A 15,039-nucleotide genomic window follows, 5' to 3' on the forward strand; every position below is an offset into this window, starting at 1 on the left:
TTAGGCAAATAAAAACTAAACAAATATTGCTCCAAGAGATATCGAAAGAAAAAGATGTGCAATTTGAAGATACTTTCTGCGAAGTTGTTTTGAATGCTGTTTTGCTATTGCAAGTAGTTTTATGTATGTTCGAAAAAGTTATTAGTGAAATAATTAAGTACATTATTGAAACGATGTTTGTGACCCTAAAACATTGTTAAATCTACCAGGAGTTTTAATAGTGTCCATTGAGTGGGTTTTAAAAATCAAAATGATATAACCAGTTGCAATGAATAAATTATTGTGGGTTAATAAAAATCAAATGAAGCACTAATATTGGCTTTGAAAAAGTGAACCGTGTTTTTAAGTAGGAACCATATGAGTTTTATTTTAGGCCGAACCTTCTTCACAGTGTTCGCCCGTCCACTCCTCGGTGCAGCCACACTCGTAATGGTCGAAGAAGCTTGTACAAATCGCAGAGTTCTGACACGGGGAACTCAAGCACTTGTCGATGGAATTACGATCTTAGAAAGAAGGGAAAAAACACCATTTATTAAATGTATTAACTTATTTACGGATAAATTTTTAAGTAAAACATCAAGGTTATTTTGATACATTGGCAGGTGGCCTTACTTTAATGTTGAGACTATTTCGGAGGAATGCACTTTTGCATTCTCGCGGCTCGGTTGCAGTGGCTGATTTGAAGTTCGCTATGACGTCAGTGTTCTTTATAAACCATCCGTTTTAAATGTGCCCCTCCCTACATGTTTGATAGTTTTGCTTAAAGCGATATTTTTTTTTCTCGAAAGTCCTGCCTTAAAAAAGTGCAAACGACGAGTCAATGCAAATTTTATGTCATCGCAAGTTAAAAAAATTACACTCCCAAAATCTAGGGTTGAGATTCATTCATAGTTATTGACAACAATCGGAATCCGTGCTTTGGCAGGAAAAACTACTACTTAACTGGTGGGATAAATACATTACAGTGGACTGCAGTTTGAGTATCAATGGGATTACCGGTATTAAGGATTTACCACTGTGTTATCAAGGGGATTACCACTGGATTATTATGGGGATTACCACTGGATTACCATTGGGATTACCACTGGATTAAACATGGATTACCGAAATGCATTAATACCTATTTCGCAGTCTCCTCCGGTCCACTGAGGGGCACACAGGCACTCGTACCTGTCCGGGAAACTCACACAAGTTGCTTCGTTCATGCACGGGTTACTCAGACACTTGTCCAACGTCCGCACGTCTAAAAAAATACAACAATACAGTCAGGTTATTTGTTTAACGTCCGCACTTGTACAATACTATGCAAACATACTGATGATCAATGTTTTATTTCAAACCGGGCTGGACGATATATTCGTGTATCAGTCGTGTTGCATGATGTGGTTTTATATCTTCCGAACGAACACTCTTCGCACAGGTACGAAAACATTGTATGTGTCGTGATAAGCCTTTCACATTGTCACCTTGATCAAGTGGTAAGACTGACTGACAGGCAATCCCAAGGTTGTGGATTTGAATGCACTCAAGCTAACATTATTTCACAATGGCTTTAAAACGGGTATTGGAGTATAATAAACTTTATTCTAACTTCTTCTATCATGCATTGAAGAAGATGATGATTCTGAGATGTAGCTAGCTGTTGACGAAGATGAAAAAGCCAGGTGTTGTAACAGACGGGTAGACAGCAGTGAAGATCAAGAAGCAGATAGTATTGAATCGAGAGAATGTGGCTCTGGATTTACCGATTGATTTGATTAAGGGTTGAGAGGAATTTATGATTAACCAAGCTGGCTGCCATATGCCGTAGCTAGGTGGATTGAACCACCTGCTATTGACAGTTCCAGATTTACGTCAACGAGGATGAGATCTTTAGATTACAAAGAAAAAGTCTCGAAAGTTCCTAAGCCCTTGTAGAAAAATCGGGAAAGTTTATTACACTATATTGATAAAAATAACGCCGGTTTGTCGATCCAGGTGGCTATCGGTTCAAGTCCCGCTAGAGTTTACTTTGCTTTTAGTTCAACCCAAACAATGTGTAACTTTTTAACAAATTCCTAGAAGCGAAACATTCGTGTGGCATGAGATGCTAGTGCGCAAAGCGCTAGCCTCTCATTAACACATTGACTCAGGTTCGATTCCCGGCTGAGACCATAATGAGTGCAGTTGAGGGTTGGTTCTCCCCATTGCCTCGCGTTTTTTTTCCGGGCCTTGCGTTTTTGTCCCCTCAGGAAAAATAGCAAACATCTTCGATCTTTAAGTATGTGCTTGTCATAAATGGGTCAGTGGGGCTGGCTGCCAAAAAGGCCATCGAATGTTGCAGCCACGACCACATTTTACCCGCGTCCTTTGCAATTCAGCGTCATAGCACGGATGATAAGCATCTTCATGGCGGATAGTTGATCAACTTTGAGGATGCTCCTATTAAAAAAACTGTTGGTTTTAATGGAATTAGATATACTACAGCTTTCGATGAACGGAAAAACGTATAGGAAGTGCTGTGTATACGTAAGGCGAAAGTCGCCCACCATTTAAATCGGAAACCACTAAAAGCTTTTCAAAACCATAAGAACGTTTCGAAAGCTGTTCGAAGAATCTCTGATAAAGATCAAGACTATACAAGTCATACTTGAAGACGAACAGAGCATACTGATCGAAACGTCGAGTTAACCCAACGGTTCTTTTCATAACCACCCCAACTCATTTAGAGATTGTTATTACATGGTGTTACCGCAAACTCTTCTATAAGTCATACTTTCGGAACTATGACAAAACCTTACTTACCGATGTTGCAATCGTTGCCGATCCAAGGGTCGGAACATGAGCAAGTATAGTTGCCGTCATTGCTTGCGGCACGACCGCAAGTTCCGCCATTTTGACACGGATTACTCTCACACGGATCAATAATAACTACCACTGTAACAAATAAATGGGAGAATAACAAAATTTAAAATTACTACGGTTTCCCCAAAGCTGTGTTGTTATAGAAGAATATTGTTTGCAGGCTGCGTACACCCGCAAAAACCTACTGGATAAAATTTTTTCAAATCCAACATTATTTTGCAGGTGAACGTCCTTGCTTTGCATTTGTCTCTTTGACAGCCCTGTGTATTGGGTATGCCTTTGTGGAGCGTTCTTCCCCACTTTATTTCCGGCATGAAGATGACGCAAAGTGGTCATAAAAGTTTGAAATTCGGATGCAAACTGCGTCTCTCTATAGCAAGCCAATGTCAGAAGTTACCGTGAAATGAATAGTTAGTGGTCTGACGTTTCAGGGAGTCTTTATCGAAAGCTAAATGAGAAGATTGTTTCATCCATTAAGAAGCTTCGACAAAGACTCTGCTAAGATCGAAACGTCTGGCCGCTAACTAATATATAATGTTTGTTGCTGCATTGTAGAAGAAGAAGACAACATGTTCAAATAGGTAACCTGTTTTCGGACAGAAAGTGTTCCCCCTTTCTATAATTTGAAAATCTTGTTTACCGGCCCATTAAAAAGTTGACCTTACTTGTGTGCAATTTAACTGTAAACTATTAATTATGTGAAAATAAAACTTGAGATGTTTACACATACAACTACAAGTTCAAGACACTGTAAGTACCAGCTACCAGACAATTTACGACCGCTGTCAGTTAATCAGTTCGAGCTGAAACTTATGGCGATTTTGAGAGCTCCCTGAAGTGTGTTTTTAATTACCTGTTTCACAGTGAGCTCCGGTAAACTGCTCTGGACACTGACACCAGTAGCGGCCATCTGGTCTCCCTTGGCAAGCACCACCATTGGTACAATGGTTGACCCGGCATGGATCTGGGATGTCCTCTGATGGGTAAAGGCAAACATCAACCGTCGAAATTATAACCAAAACTCAGTAAATGCAAACGTTTCAACAATTGTACCAACTGAGACTGTTGTAAACAACCTTTTCCTGTTCTTTGTCTGAGTTGCATAAAACAATTGCCGCAATTATGAGTCTTCGACACAACTCCTTTTTACCAGGAATACATTTGAACAATATTACAATCAGTGTTAAAGTGACAGCAGGTTAATACTGGCAGGTATCGCTGACCGAAACTGTCTCTCTAGTTGGCTATGTAATTGAGCATAGAGTGCCTCGACGGGCATAGAGAAGAACAGTTACCGAGAATGGCTGTAACTTTCCAGTCTCAGATACTCGAGTCTACTAAGCAACAACCACCGATATGGGTCATTGAGGGTTGAGACGCGAATAATATACACACAATATTGCTGATGATGCTACCATGTGACAAACTTACACATTTAAAATTGTGCGGGTTTGACGCTCATTGATTGACCACTTTTTGCCGATTGATGGCGCAAGCAACCCTCACTTTGAACAGGTGAGTGTCATGTAAAGACATGAGTAGGCCCTACAACCAGCACGTTTTGTGTGTCCATGTTTATGGCACATACGCCTCTCCTCTGAACTTGAGTGTATCGTTGTTCAAGTCCCTTTAATCCTGTTCGAATCTCCGTCTCGCAAGAGCCTTATGTGGTGACTACAATACACTTGAATTGTCCTAATTTTGTTTTAATATTAACACTAAGTTGCTAACATTATGATCGACAACTCCTACTCACCAACATCACAATTCTCTCCCGTCCAGCCTTCCTTGCAGTCACACTCGAGAAACGTAGTGAAGTTGTAACACGTGGCGTTGTTCTGACATGGATCCGGATCACACATTGAGTGGGATGTCTCCTGCTCTGTAAAATCACAAACCATGCACATGCAAATATTCAAAATAATCAAGGACATCAACACAAAACCCGAGCTAAAGTAGACACAGTGCATACCAATCAAAACTTACTTGCATGCTCACAGATTGTTCAAATGCATCATTCTGTGCAACGTTTCCGGGAAGACATTTTAAAACAGCTTGCTTTACCAGTTTTAATTCATACATCTTCCGCAAGAAAACGTATGGTTTTGTTTCTTGCTGCATCATATTACTTGCAAAATTAACAAGTATTTTATTTCATATTCGTGTGAATGTTGTAGTGTTGTGATTATTCACCTGACGTCATGACAATAATATTGGTTGTGTGAACACGTATACAACTGGGGGATGTGGTGCGTATGCGTTTACAAGTTGACCGATTCCCAAAAATACAGTGAGCGTCGCACGTGATTATGCACAGCTATCGTCCAATTAATTAGCACCTTGAGCTGCTTTTCGAGCATGTAACGCCATACGGAATGGGTCTGTAAGCACTTTAACAAGTTTTTACCACTATGCTTTATGACAAAGATCGATTTCAATATGCAAAACCATGCAATGCAATACCAAATCAGAGGTCAAAACGTCAGGTGTCATCAAATGTCGAGCTCACCAGTTTGACAGTTCTCCCCGGTCCAACCAAGAGGGCACTCGCAGGAATACGTCGTGCTGTTAACAACCACACAGTGTCCGTCATTCAGGCAGGGCTTGCTGGAACATGAGCTGACTAGATGTTCTTAGAAAACAAAACAGAACCAAATGGAGAACAGATTTAGAGTCAGGTTGTCGTATGGTGGTAGCTATCTTTCTCTTAATTTGAAAGGACTCGGGTTCGAATCCCCCTCGAGCCAGAAGTAGAATGTGAGTAGAGTGTCAGCTCCTTGTTAGTTTTCCTAATTACAATCTGGACTTAAGAGATTAAAAGGTAGTAAAAGGTAGCTTTTCAGGTAGTAATTTCGATGTGTTTTTCTAACTATTTTAATATTACACGCACATTTCTGTTACAACCTCCATCCCAGATTATTTTATAGAAATAGTACACAACAAGAGCGCTGAAATAGGGTATTGTCTAAGAAAAAAAAGACAAACATAAACGAAAATTTTCATTGACCAGAAGTGCATCCTATTACACCCTCCTTGTAGCCTTCAAAGTAGAACCCTGTTTCGCCGCTTCTTCGCGTACACGTAGATTACCTAAGTCCCTTTATCAAGAACCATCTGCTTTTACTTTCTGAAGCTACGAAATGCAAAGCCAAATAAACAGTAAAAAAAAAAGTCCAATGTTGGCTATTTAATAAACAGAAAAGACAAATTAGAAAGAGAACACAGCTAGCTTGAAGGGAAATACCTCTGTTGCAATGGACTCCTCCCCATCCTTCCGTACAGTTACACCTGAATCCGCCCACAACAGGCATACATGTCCCTCCGTGTGTGCATGGGTTTGGACTGCAGTGGTCTCGTCTCGTTTCGTTAACTTTCACTGTAGGTAAGAGCATACATTTCTATTCATTTCTATGTTATAGTTTTGTTTTAACACCAGAAATGCTTAGAACAAACAAACAATGACTAATATTGACGAGCTAACTAACTAAGGCCGTGTCCGAAACGGCGACTTCGGCTACAGCTACGGCTGCGTCTGCTATTCTTCAACACTAGCAGACGCGCTGATTTAGACGTAGCTGTAGCCGAAGTCGTCGTTTCGGACACGGCCTAACTTACTAACAACTAAACAAAACAAAATAATCAACCACTCATCAAAATTATCTTTCGACTTGATCTGATGATAATAAGGACAAACCCAAGCCAAGAATTGTGTTGGTGCTGCAGCAACATTTTGAATCCCTTAAAGTTCAATATACAGCATGTATATTGACGATGCCATTGCATAACATAAGCCGTATTTACAAATTAATTAAAAAGTGGCTGAGATGGATGGCACGTACGGAAAGTGTTTTTTTTTTTTTTTTTTTTTTTTTTTTTTTTATGCAAGTCGCCTGACACACAAGGCCTGAAGGCCACTTTAAGGTGTGGGCTACAATTAATTTTTCCAGAGGCCGTATTCACCTACTCCTAGGGCTGAAACAGGGTTAACCCCTTTACAGTCCATACGGATGTAGGCTTGGGTATCATCAATTCGAAGCCTGGCCGGTAGAACAGAAAGCACTACCTCCCCAATTGGTACATGAGAGCATGATCCGGCTATACTTTCTGCTTACGTAAACGAGATGAGACATAACCTAGTTCACAAGCTGAATTACAATTGCTGAACTTGGTAGCCTTGCTGACTCTGTAGCATCTGCTCAAACCCAGCCCGGGTGAGACACTGAATCTAAGGCGGATGCTAGGGGGTAGACACGGTGTCCACTCGATCACCACCTCCCCCCCCCCCCCCCCCCCACCACCACCCTTTCCCCTAAAAACCTTCATCATGCCCTCAACGCAGCAATGTAAGAATAGTATTAGGAAATGAGGGACAGGGTTAATACAAAACATTAATTTCATAAGTTGGCTATCAGCCAAACATGGTCCCCTTTTTATCATTTTGTAAACAACCATTTCCCCCTGAATAGATTCCCGTCACATCAAAGGCAACGTTTCTACCTTATGCTTTTGCAACCGTGCGATCGTTTTTATATCTATATAAATAAAGATGTATTCAACTAAACTAACTGTTATGGGAATATTTCATTTCAATCAAAAAGTGGTTGCGTTGCCGAAATCCAGCATGAATTATGCAGGAAGAATAATCCCCGACAGGAATAAACAAATCTGTGAAGCGTTTACTGCATAACACCTTTTGGGCTTTTTCCAAAGCTTGACTCCAGCAGCTTGGGCTCTGCCATCAAATTTAGAGCAGTTTGCATTTCGGGACTTGGCTTCATAACAGTAGACGGTACAACCCGAAAGCTGGAGCCGGTGCCGAGGTTCGGGAAAAGCCCCCTCTCTCGGTTTAAGGACGGCACACTTCGAGGCTCATGTATCACGTCAGAGATCTATCTGCCCACGTCCAAGATCACTTTTGACCTTCCATTAATTTTACATGACCTTCATGGTTCTGGATATTTGCAGTAAAATTGGACGTACGTTACTATATTAATGAGCCATTGACTTTATCCTTAAAGGCGTGAGGCCAGTCTAGCTGCACCAGAGACTAAGAACGAGTTCCCGGACTTGCAAAAGAACACAATTTCGGTAAAATTATGATGACAGAGAAACAAATCTGAGTGATAAGTGGGGAGGGTCAATAATGTGCTTAGGACCTACATTCTCGTAAAGATGCAGCGGTGACGCAGTCAGAGCCAATAAGCTTGAAGTCATCAATGGCGATGTCCCCTGACGATCCGTCACCACGAATGCCTTCAAAGACAACCTTCAAACATCATAAATAGCACAGAAGAAATATTAATCTTAAAAGATTTATCTTATCATCAAACTGAGCCAGATGGACATACAAGGAACAGGTGTATGGACACAGGTGCGCGTAATTGACCAGGGGTGGATTTCACAAAGGACGTAGTCCTAACTTAGGATTAGTCCTAGGCAATGCTAAGAGATAGGACTGGTCCTAGGACCAGTAACTCATCCTAACTTAGAACTGGTCCTATCTCTTAGCATTGCCTAGGACTAGCCTAGGACTAGTCCTAAGTTAGGACTACCTTTGTGAAATCCACCCCAGTACGGAAATAAAGCACAAAAGTTCCACACCCTTCCATTTTGGCTAATCCTTTATCAAAATTGCCATACACTTTTAAAAATATTTCGGCAAATTTTATTTAAAGACACTGAACACTATTGGTAATTGTCAAAGACAAGTCTTCTCACTTGGTGTATCTCAACATATGTATAAAATAACAAACATGTGCACATTATTCTATGTTGTTGAGCTCAACTGGTCGTCGAAGTTGCGAGAATATAATGGAAACCAAAGCACCCTTATCACACGAAGTTGTGTGCTTTCAGATGCTTGATTTCGAGACTTCAAAATCTGATTCTGAGGTCTCGAGATCAAATTCGTTGAAAATTACTTCTTTCTCGAAAACTACATTACTTCAGAGGGAGCCGTTTCTCACAATGCTTTACACTATCGACCTCTCCCCATTACTTGTTACCGAGTAAGGTTTTGTGCTAATAGTTATTTTGAATAATTACCAATGCTGGTCATTATATAATTGACCTTTGATTTCTTCCAGCATTCATAGTTTCAAACTGTGTTCATCTTTTAAGGTCTGACAAAACGGTAAAAAGTAATTTGCTGAAAATGTTTTGGCAGAAATCAAATCGTTGTGACATTTAATTTCCTCGGGTTCAAATAATCAGAGCTTGGACCGGCTTCCTGAACGTAGCTGGTAATGTTCCATCAGATGATCAACCATAAAGTGTAACTTGTTCAATTGAATTGAATTGAATTGAATTGTTTTATTTTTTGTTTTGCATTTGTTTTTGTTTTTTAGCTTGAGTAAACTCTTGCACTCATTTACTGATCTAGAGATAGTTTTCAAAGAGTCACATTTTGTGTATTTACTCGTTTTCAAAACCTTTAGGGTAGGGCCTGATTTTTAAGTCGATATTACGCAAAATTCAGAAGTGTACGCATATCAAAATCACATTAAAATGGTGAACAAGTGCATTATAAACAAGTTAAAATACCATTTCCGTTGAAAACTTTCCGCTCAGGTAGCTGTTTAACAGTGAGAATCTACTTCAGTGCCATTTTTTCATTTTTTCTTTTTTAAAGAAAACTATCGCTCCAAGTTTAAAGGCTGTTATAACTAGAAGGACACGTCGGCAAATTAATGGGAAAATGAGGGATAGACAGGATGGTTCCAAGCAACCTTTTTATTTTTATTTTAGGGGCAATTGGTTTTAATGAACTATCTCCTCCAACCTTGGGGGAAACACCTGTCACCTGTGAGGGTCACGTGTTTCCACATTCCATATTCCTGACTTATAACGTAAGAAATCAGTAAGACTTCAGCAGTGGTATCTAACGATAACGAGCTGGGTGATTGAACGTAATGAAATCGTTCACTTAAAGGTTGATTACCCCTAATTTATAAAGCTTTGGAAATTATACTGACTTACTATAAGAGCATTTAAGAGAAAGTAAACAGTTATTTACAGGGTATGGTTTAAATGATCTTAAAGACCTATAGTTTTCACATAACCAACTGGGGGTGGCTAATGTTTGTCAAAAGTCTGGGGTTCGAACCCGTTGACTAAGCCAGGTGAACTGGAGGAGGACAATGTGCTCGGCAGCACAGCAACGGCCATGCTGAAACATATAAATAGTGTAGCGTAGGGGTGGGGTTGAACGTTAGAGGTTAACTATAAGATCGTTTAAGGGAGAGGAAAAAATTGTGGGAGGGGTTGGTTGAAAATGGTCTTAAAAACCTAGTTTTTGGATGGCTAATTGTTGTCCACGTCAACAGTCTGGACCGGGGTTCGAACCCGTTGACTAAGCCACAGGAACTTGCTAGACAGCACAGGCAAGCTGAAAGCCTATAAATGGGTTGCGGGGGGGGGGGGGGGGTGGGGGGGTAGGGGGTAGAATTAACCATGGTGTCCAATTAAAGCAAACTGAACACCTTGAGCAACCTTCCTGGTGGTGCAGAAACGGAATGTGACATCCGAAAAATCAATCATGAACATGCCTTTGAAAATGTCGTGCCCTTTCGAGAGGTTCACCGGCTTGTATTCTGTCCAATCGGTTAGCCATGGTAGACCAAGCCTCGTAAGGATGGTGGGTAAGACCGGAAAGGTTCTTTAAAGGTACTGGACACTATTGATATTTACACAAAATCATTGTGGGCATATAAACTTACTTGGTATTACGAGCAATGGGAAGCTTTTGATAGAATAAAACATTATGAGAAACGGCTCCCTCTGAAGTAACTTAGTTTTTGATGAAGAGGTAATTTCTCAATCAAATAACAAAAGACAGTCAGTCTTCAGCTGATAAATTAATGCTAAAAGGTTGTATTTTCTTTTGTTATTCTCTTGCAACTTCGATGACCAATTAAGTCAAACTGTTCAGAGGTTTATTATGTTATGCATGGGATACACCAAGTGAGAATACCGGTCTTTGACAAAACGTCTGAAGTGCCTTTTACTTTAGTCCGCTTTCACCTGTGTGAGTTTTGTCTATTGTGATAGATGCATCGCAAGATAGGTGTACTTGGCACAACTTGGGCTGACGGGACCTTGGCACTCTGTCAGCCAAACCCAGTTGGTTATCTTGTCTTTCGGAAGGATCCAATTACACTATTATTAAGACATCAACATGGAATTAAATACCGATAGGTAAGGTCAAAGCCGTGTAAGTATGGTTGGGTCGGGGAGGGGAGGGGTTACTACTTGAAGACCGATGTTTTGAAACTATTAAACTAACAATACCGATCGTACGACATGTATTTTTAGTGAAAGCAGTGGGCCACTTATGAAAAATGCGTCAATAAACTATAACTAATGTTGATTTTATTTTCTTGTTTTTCCGGGGTGGGGGTTTCTATGTGTGACAACAGCCATGGTGCAAATTCTAACAAACTAGCTTTTGCATTGTAAGTGTCTCTAATGAACCGGCGGTAACTTCTCTGTCTTTTCTCCTGAAGACCATCAGATCATAGTAACCGAAACGTACAGTCGGTAGACCACTGGTTCTTTTCAGAAACTAGCATGAGCAGCAGCTAATTACAGGGTGTATAAACACTGCATGTCATAGAAACCATGAAGCAGTAGTAACTTTTATTCAAACACTTAAAGGCAGTGGACACTGTTGGTAATTACTCAAAATAATTATTAGCATAAAACCTTACTTGGTAACGAGTAATGAAGAGCTGTTGATAGTATAAAACATTGTTAGAAACGGCTCCCTTTGAAGTGATGTAGTTTTCGAGAAAGAGGTAATTATCCACGAATTTGATTTCGAGACCTCGCATTTAGAATTTGTCGTGTGTCAAGGGTGTGTTTTCTTTCATTATTATCTCGCAACTTCGACGACCAATTGAGCTCAAATTGTCACAGGTTTGTTATTTTATGCATATGTTGAGATACACCAATTGAGACGACTGGTCTTTAACAATATTACCAAAGGTGTCCAGTGTTTTTAATGAATTGTCAAAACGAAAGTTGTCAGAATGTTTCCTTTTAGGTGACATGGTTTTAAATGGCTAAAATAATGTGATACACCAGTCGTACAGATAATGTGTATTAAAGTAAAGGGTAAACGAAAGTAGCGAATATTTTCTACCTGGTAACTGCCGACGATATCTGTTATGTTGAATGTGCCTTCAAACCAAATATTTCCATGTTCTCCAGCTTCAGTGAAGTACGGTTCGCCAAGATGGCCTGGACGCTGCATGATATGAACCTGAAGGTAGAAATTTGATTTAATGAACCACATTGATATCGACTCATCAGATAAAACTGACAGTTCATTCCCATGGCCATTTTCATTAATATGAATGTAGGAGCCCAAGGTGTCTCATATTATAGTTAATTGACATGTGATGCGACACAGAAACTACAATTGCGTAAAATAAGTTCGACATGGACATTTATTTCCGACGATCTATTTGAACTTTTTTCGGCCGACCCAAATTGTCCGACGAGCCATGTGTCCTGACAAATGTTTCGACAGACCATTTTAAATTGTCTGGTATCTGTTGTAACCTACAAGGAACAGCCGACCTATTATGTTCGACAAAACATAATTTCTGACCAAGTGTGTAAAACAAACTTGTCGGACATAAAAGTTCATGTCGAACACTATTAAACATTCAGATACGTTTATGTCAGGTAAGATTCCTGTGAACGTATTACTTTGGCTTAAATTTGACAATATCGCTGACGATATGAGCAGTTTACTTAACTTTACTGATCGAAACGTCGAGTTAAACCAGCGGTTCTTTTCAGAACCACCCCCAGTAGAGATAGTCATTACCGCAAACCTTTCCATATCGTATTTCCACCATGCGAAGTTTCAAATCCTACTAAACTTCACTTTATTTTTCAACCTTATCACAATCGAATCATTTATTTCTGAATCAAACAAATACAGCATAGTTTGAGTGTCGGATATGTCAGCTTCCCCCAGGTCTCGAATGTTGACCAACCACATCCCCCGAAAAGAGAAGCCAGGGGAAGTTGTTTGTCAAGCTTCCATTACACTGGGAGGAAAGCCAATTCGCCTCACGGGATATCCTATACAGAAATAAACTAAGACTGTTATTTGTTTACCTGTACCTGTTGCGACTTGATCTTACATCCGAAGGATTTGTTCATTGGTTTGTCGACGTAAATTTACCAGAGGTTTTTCTTTTTGTAAAGGTTCTACGACCAAATTTAAGCAAGATGGTGCAAACTGCTTAAACTTGCAATTCCCCGCCCATGTAACTGTACACCTGGTTGAATGTGCAGCATGTTGTAAACACGTGTTTATTTAATTTGAAATGATTTACTATAACTGCATTGTGATTTATTTTCAAGATGGCGCCTGCGCACATACAGCTGTTGTAGCCTTACCTATGTAATGTTTCTTCCCCAAACTAAACTTTTACTTTGATATCAATAAGACTATTTTAATAGATATTGAAGTCACTTGATCTCTCTTGACAAAACATGTTCTAATTATTTTGTGCAAGACGCACTAAATATTCATGTAAAAAATATATTTTGAAGAGAAAAAAAAAAAAACATTTTTAATTACCTTTAGGTGGCCTACATGTTCTCCATACATGTGATACCAGAATGAAACATTGCACTCTCCAGCAATCTTAGTGTACCTGGGGCTGATCAGGTGGGCTTTCTCGGCTATGTTTGGACCCGTTGCCTCGATGTACATGTAGGTACCTGTCAGGAACAAAATCATAAGCGTTGACACATAAGCATTGTGTTTTATGCAAGTCGCCAGACACATAAGGCCTGAAGGCAACGGTGTGGGCTACAACTATTGTTTTATTCCAGAGGCCGTTGCCACCTACTCCAAGGGCTGAAACAGGGTTACCCCCTTTACAGTCCATGGATGTAGGTTTGGGTATCATAAATCAGACCCCTGGCCGGTAGAGCAGAAAGCACTACCTCCCCAATTTTACGTAGAAAGTGTCGCGACCGGGACTCGAACCCACACTCTGCTGATTAAACACCAGAGCTTGAATCCGGTGCTCTTAAGCACTCTGTCATGACATGCCACGAGCATACGTGTCATTAATAAGCATTGGTGGTAGTACCGTGGAAGTGGTTCTAAATATTGTTTCGTTTCAATAGGTACCGATAAAAATTTTCAGTCACAAACTGTGTTATCTCTCTGGATTTTGTGACCAATGTTGCAGAAACTTCTGCTCCAGAATCATCATTTACAATGCAGAATTTCAGAGGCAAAAATTGGCAATTTCACGTGTTTTGGTGTCAGGATTTCCTTGCAACCGTATTTGAGCTCCATTTTCTAAGCCAGACAGAGATTTCCGATACACAAATGGAAGGGAAATGCCAATATTGTGACATCAAAAATAGTTTCGTATTTTTCTACCGGTGGATGCACTTTTTGCAACGATTGGGGTTCACAGGTAAAACAATTTCCGCAATAGGTCAATCATGCCATGAGTAGCACCAACCTATGCAACTGTCCCCTCAACATGTCATAATGTATATTTATCCCAATGATGTCAACCTCTACGGGGGGTTTCCAAAATAAGTCCAAGGTCACACCGAGGTACACAACTTTAAAGCCCTTTTCCACATTGTGCTTAACAGGGAAACAAATATGAAAAACATGACGGCAAAGTTGTAGGGTTCTTGAATTATTAATGTACGTTACTTCAGCTCTTTACTAAAGAGCCCAGTGCTGCCCTACATTTCCCTTTTTTTTTTTTTTTTTTTTTTTTTCCAATTTCTCTCACTGGTTCAATCTTATGTTATATTCCTCATCTACGATCCATCCATTAATGGTGTGTTTTTGCTTTGAAACAATATTGTTTCGGTCTTAGAGAAAACGATCGAAGTCTAGAAAAGTTGTTTTGTACATTTTGCGAAAGTGGTTTTTTTTTTTTTTTTAGACCAAAGCAAAATTACATTGCCATAATTTGGACAGATTAAACTGCATGCTAGACAGAGACAACAATATTTGTTTTTATTAAATTACTATGTTGTATAAAAGCCACAGTTATTGTCAGTCGAAAATAATAATGCTTTCGAAGATATCTCCACCAAATCAACATCAACATGGATTTATTGTATACATCTCGAAGACGCCATTTTACAGCAAACATTGTCTTTATTTGCCTGTACGCAACTTCACTCAAATTT

General features: G+C 39.8%; 1 protein-coding gene across 1 annotated transcript in view; it reads right to left on the minus strand.

The window, feature by feature from the left end:
* LOC139942265 (uncharacterized) overlaps positions 1–15,039 on the minus strand; it is an 86,100-nt gene that overhangs the window by 17,331 nt on the left and 53,730 nt on the right. The window contains exons 6-15 of the mRNA XM_071939059.1: positions 13,445–13,587; positions 11,987–12,106; positions 8,005–8,110; positions 6,089–6,220; positions 5,354–5,476; positions 4,601–4,726; positions 3,698–3,820; positions 2,785–2,916; positions 1,121–1,243; positions 381–503 (exon numbers count right to left, since the gene is read on the minus strand). Of these exons, the coding sequence (XP_071795160.1) occupies positions 381–503; positions 1,121–1,243; positions 2,785–2,916; positions 3,698–3,820; positions 4,601–4,726; positions 5,354–5,476; positions 6,089–6,220; positions 8,005–8,110; positions 11,987–12,106; positions 13,445–13,587 (1,251 nt within the window). The remainder of the gene's footprint in view (positions 1–380; positions 504–1,120; positions 1,244–2,784; positions 2,917–3,697; positions 3,821–4,600; positions 4,727–5,353; positions 5,477–6,088; positions 6,221–8,004; positions 8,111–11,986; positions 12,107–13,444; positions 13,588–15,039) is intronic.

This window comes from Asterias amurensis, chromosome 9 (assembly GCF_032118995.1).
Source record: "Asterias amurensis chromosome 9, ASM3211899v1".
Taxonomy (NCBI): domain Eukaryota; kingdom Metazoa; phylum Echinodermata; class Asteroidea; order Forcipulatida; family Asteriidae; genus Asterias; species Asterias amurensis.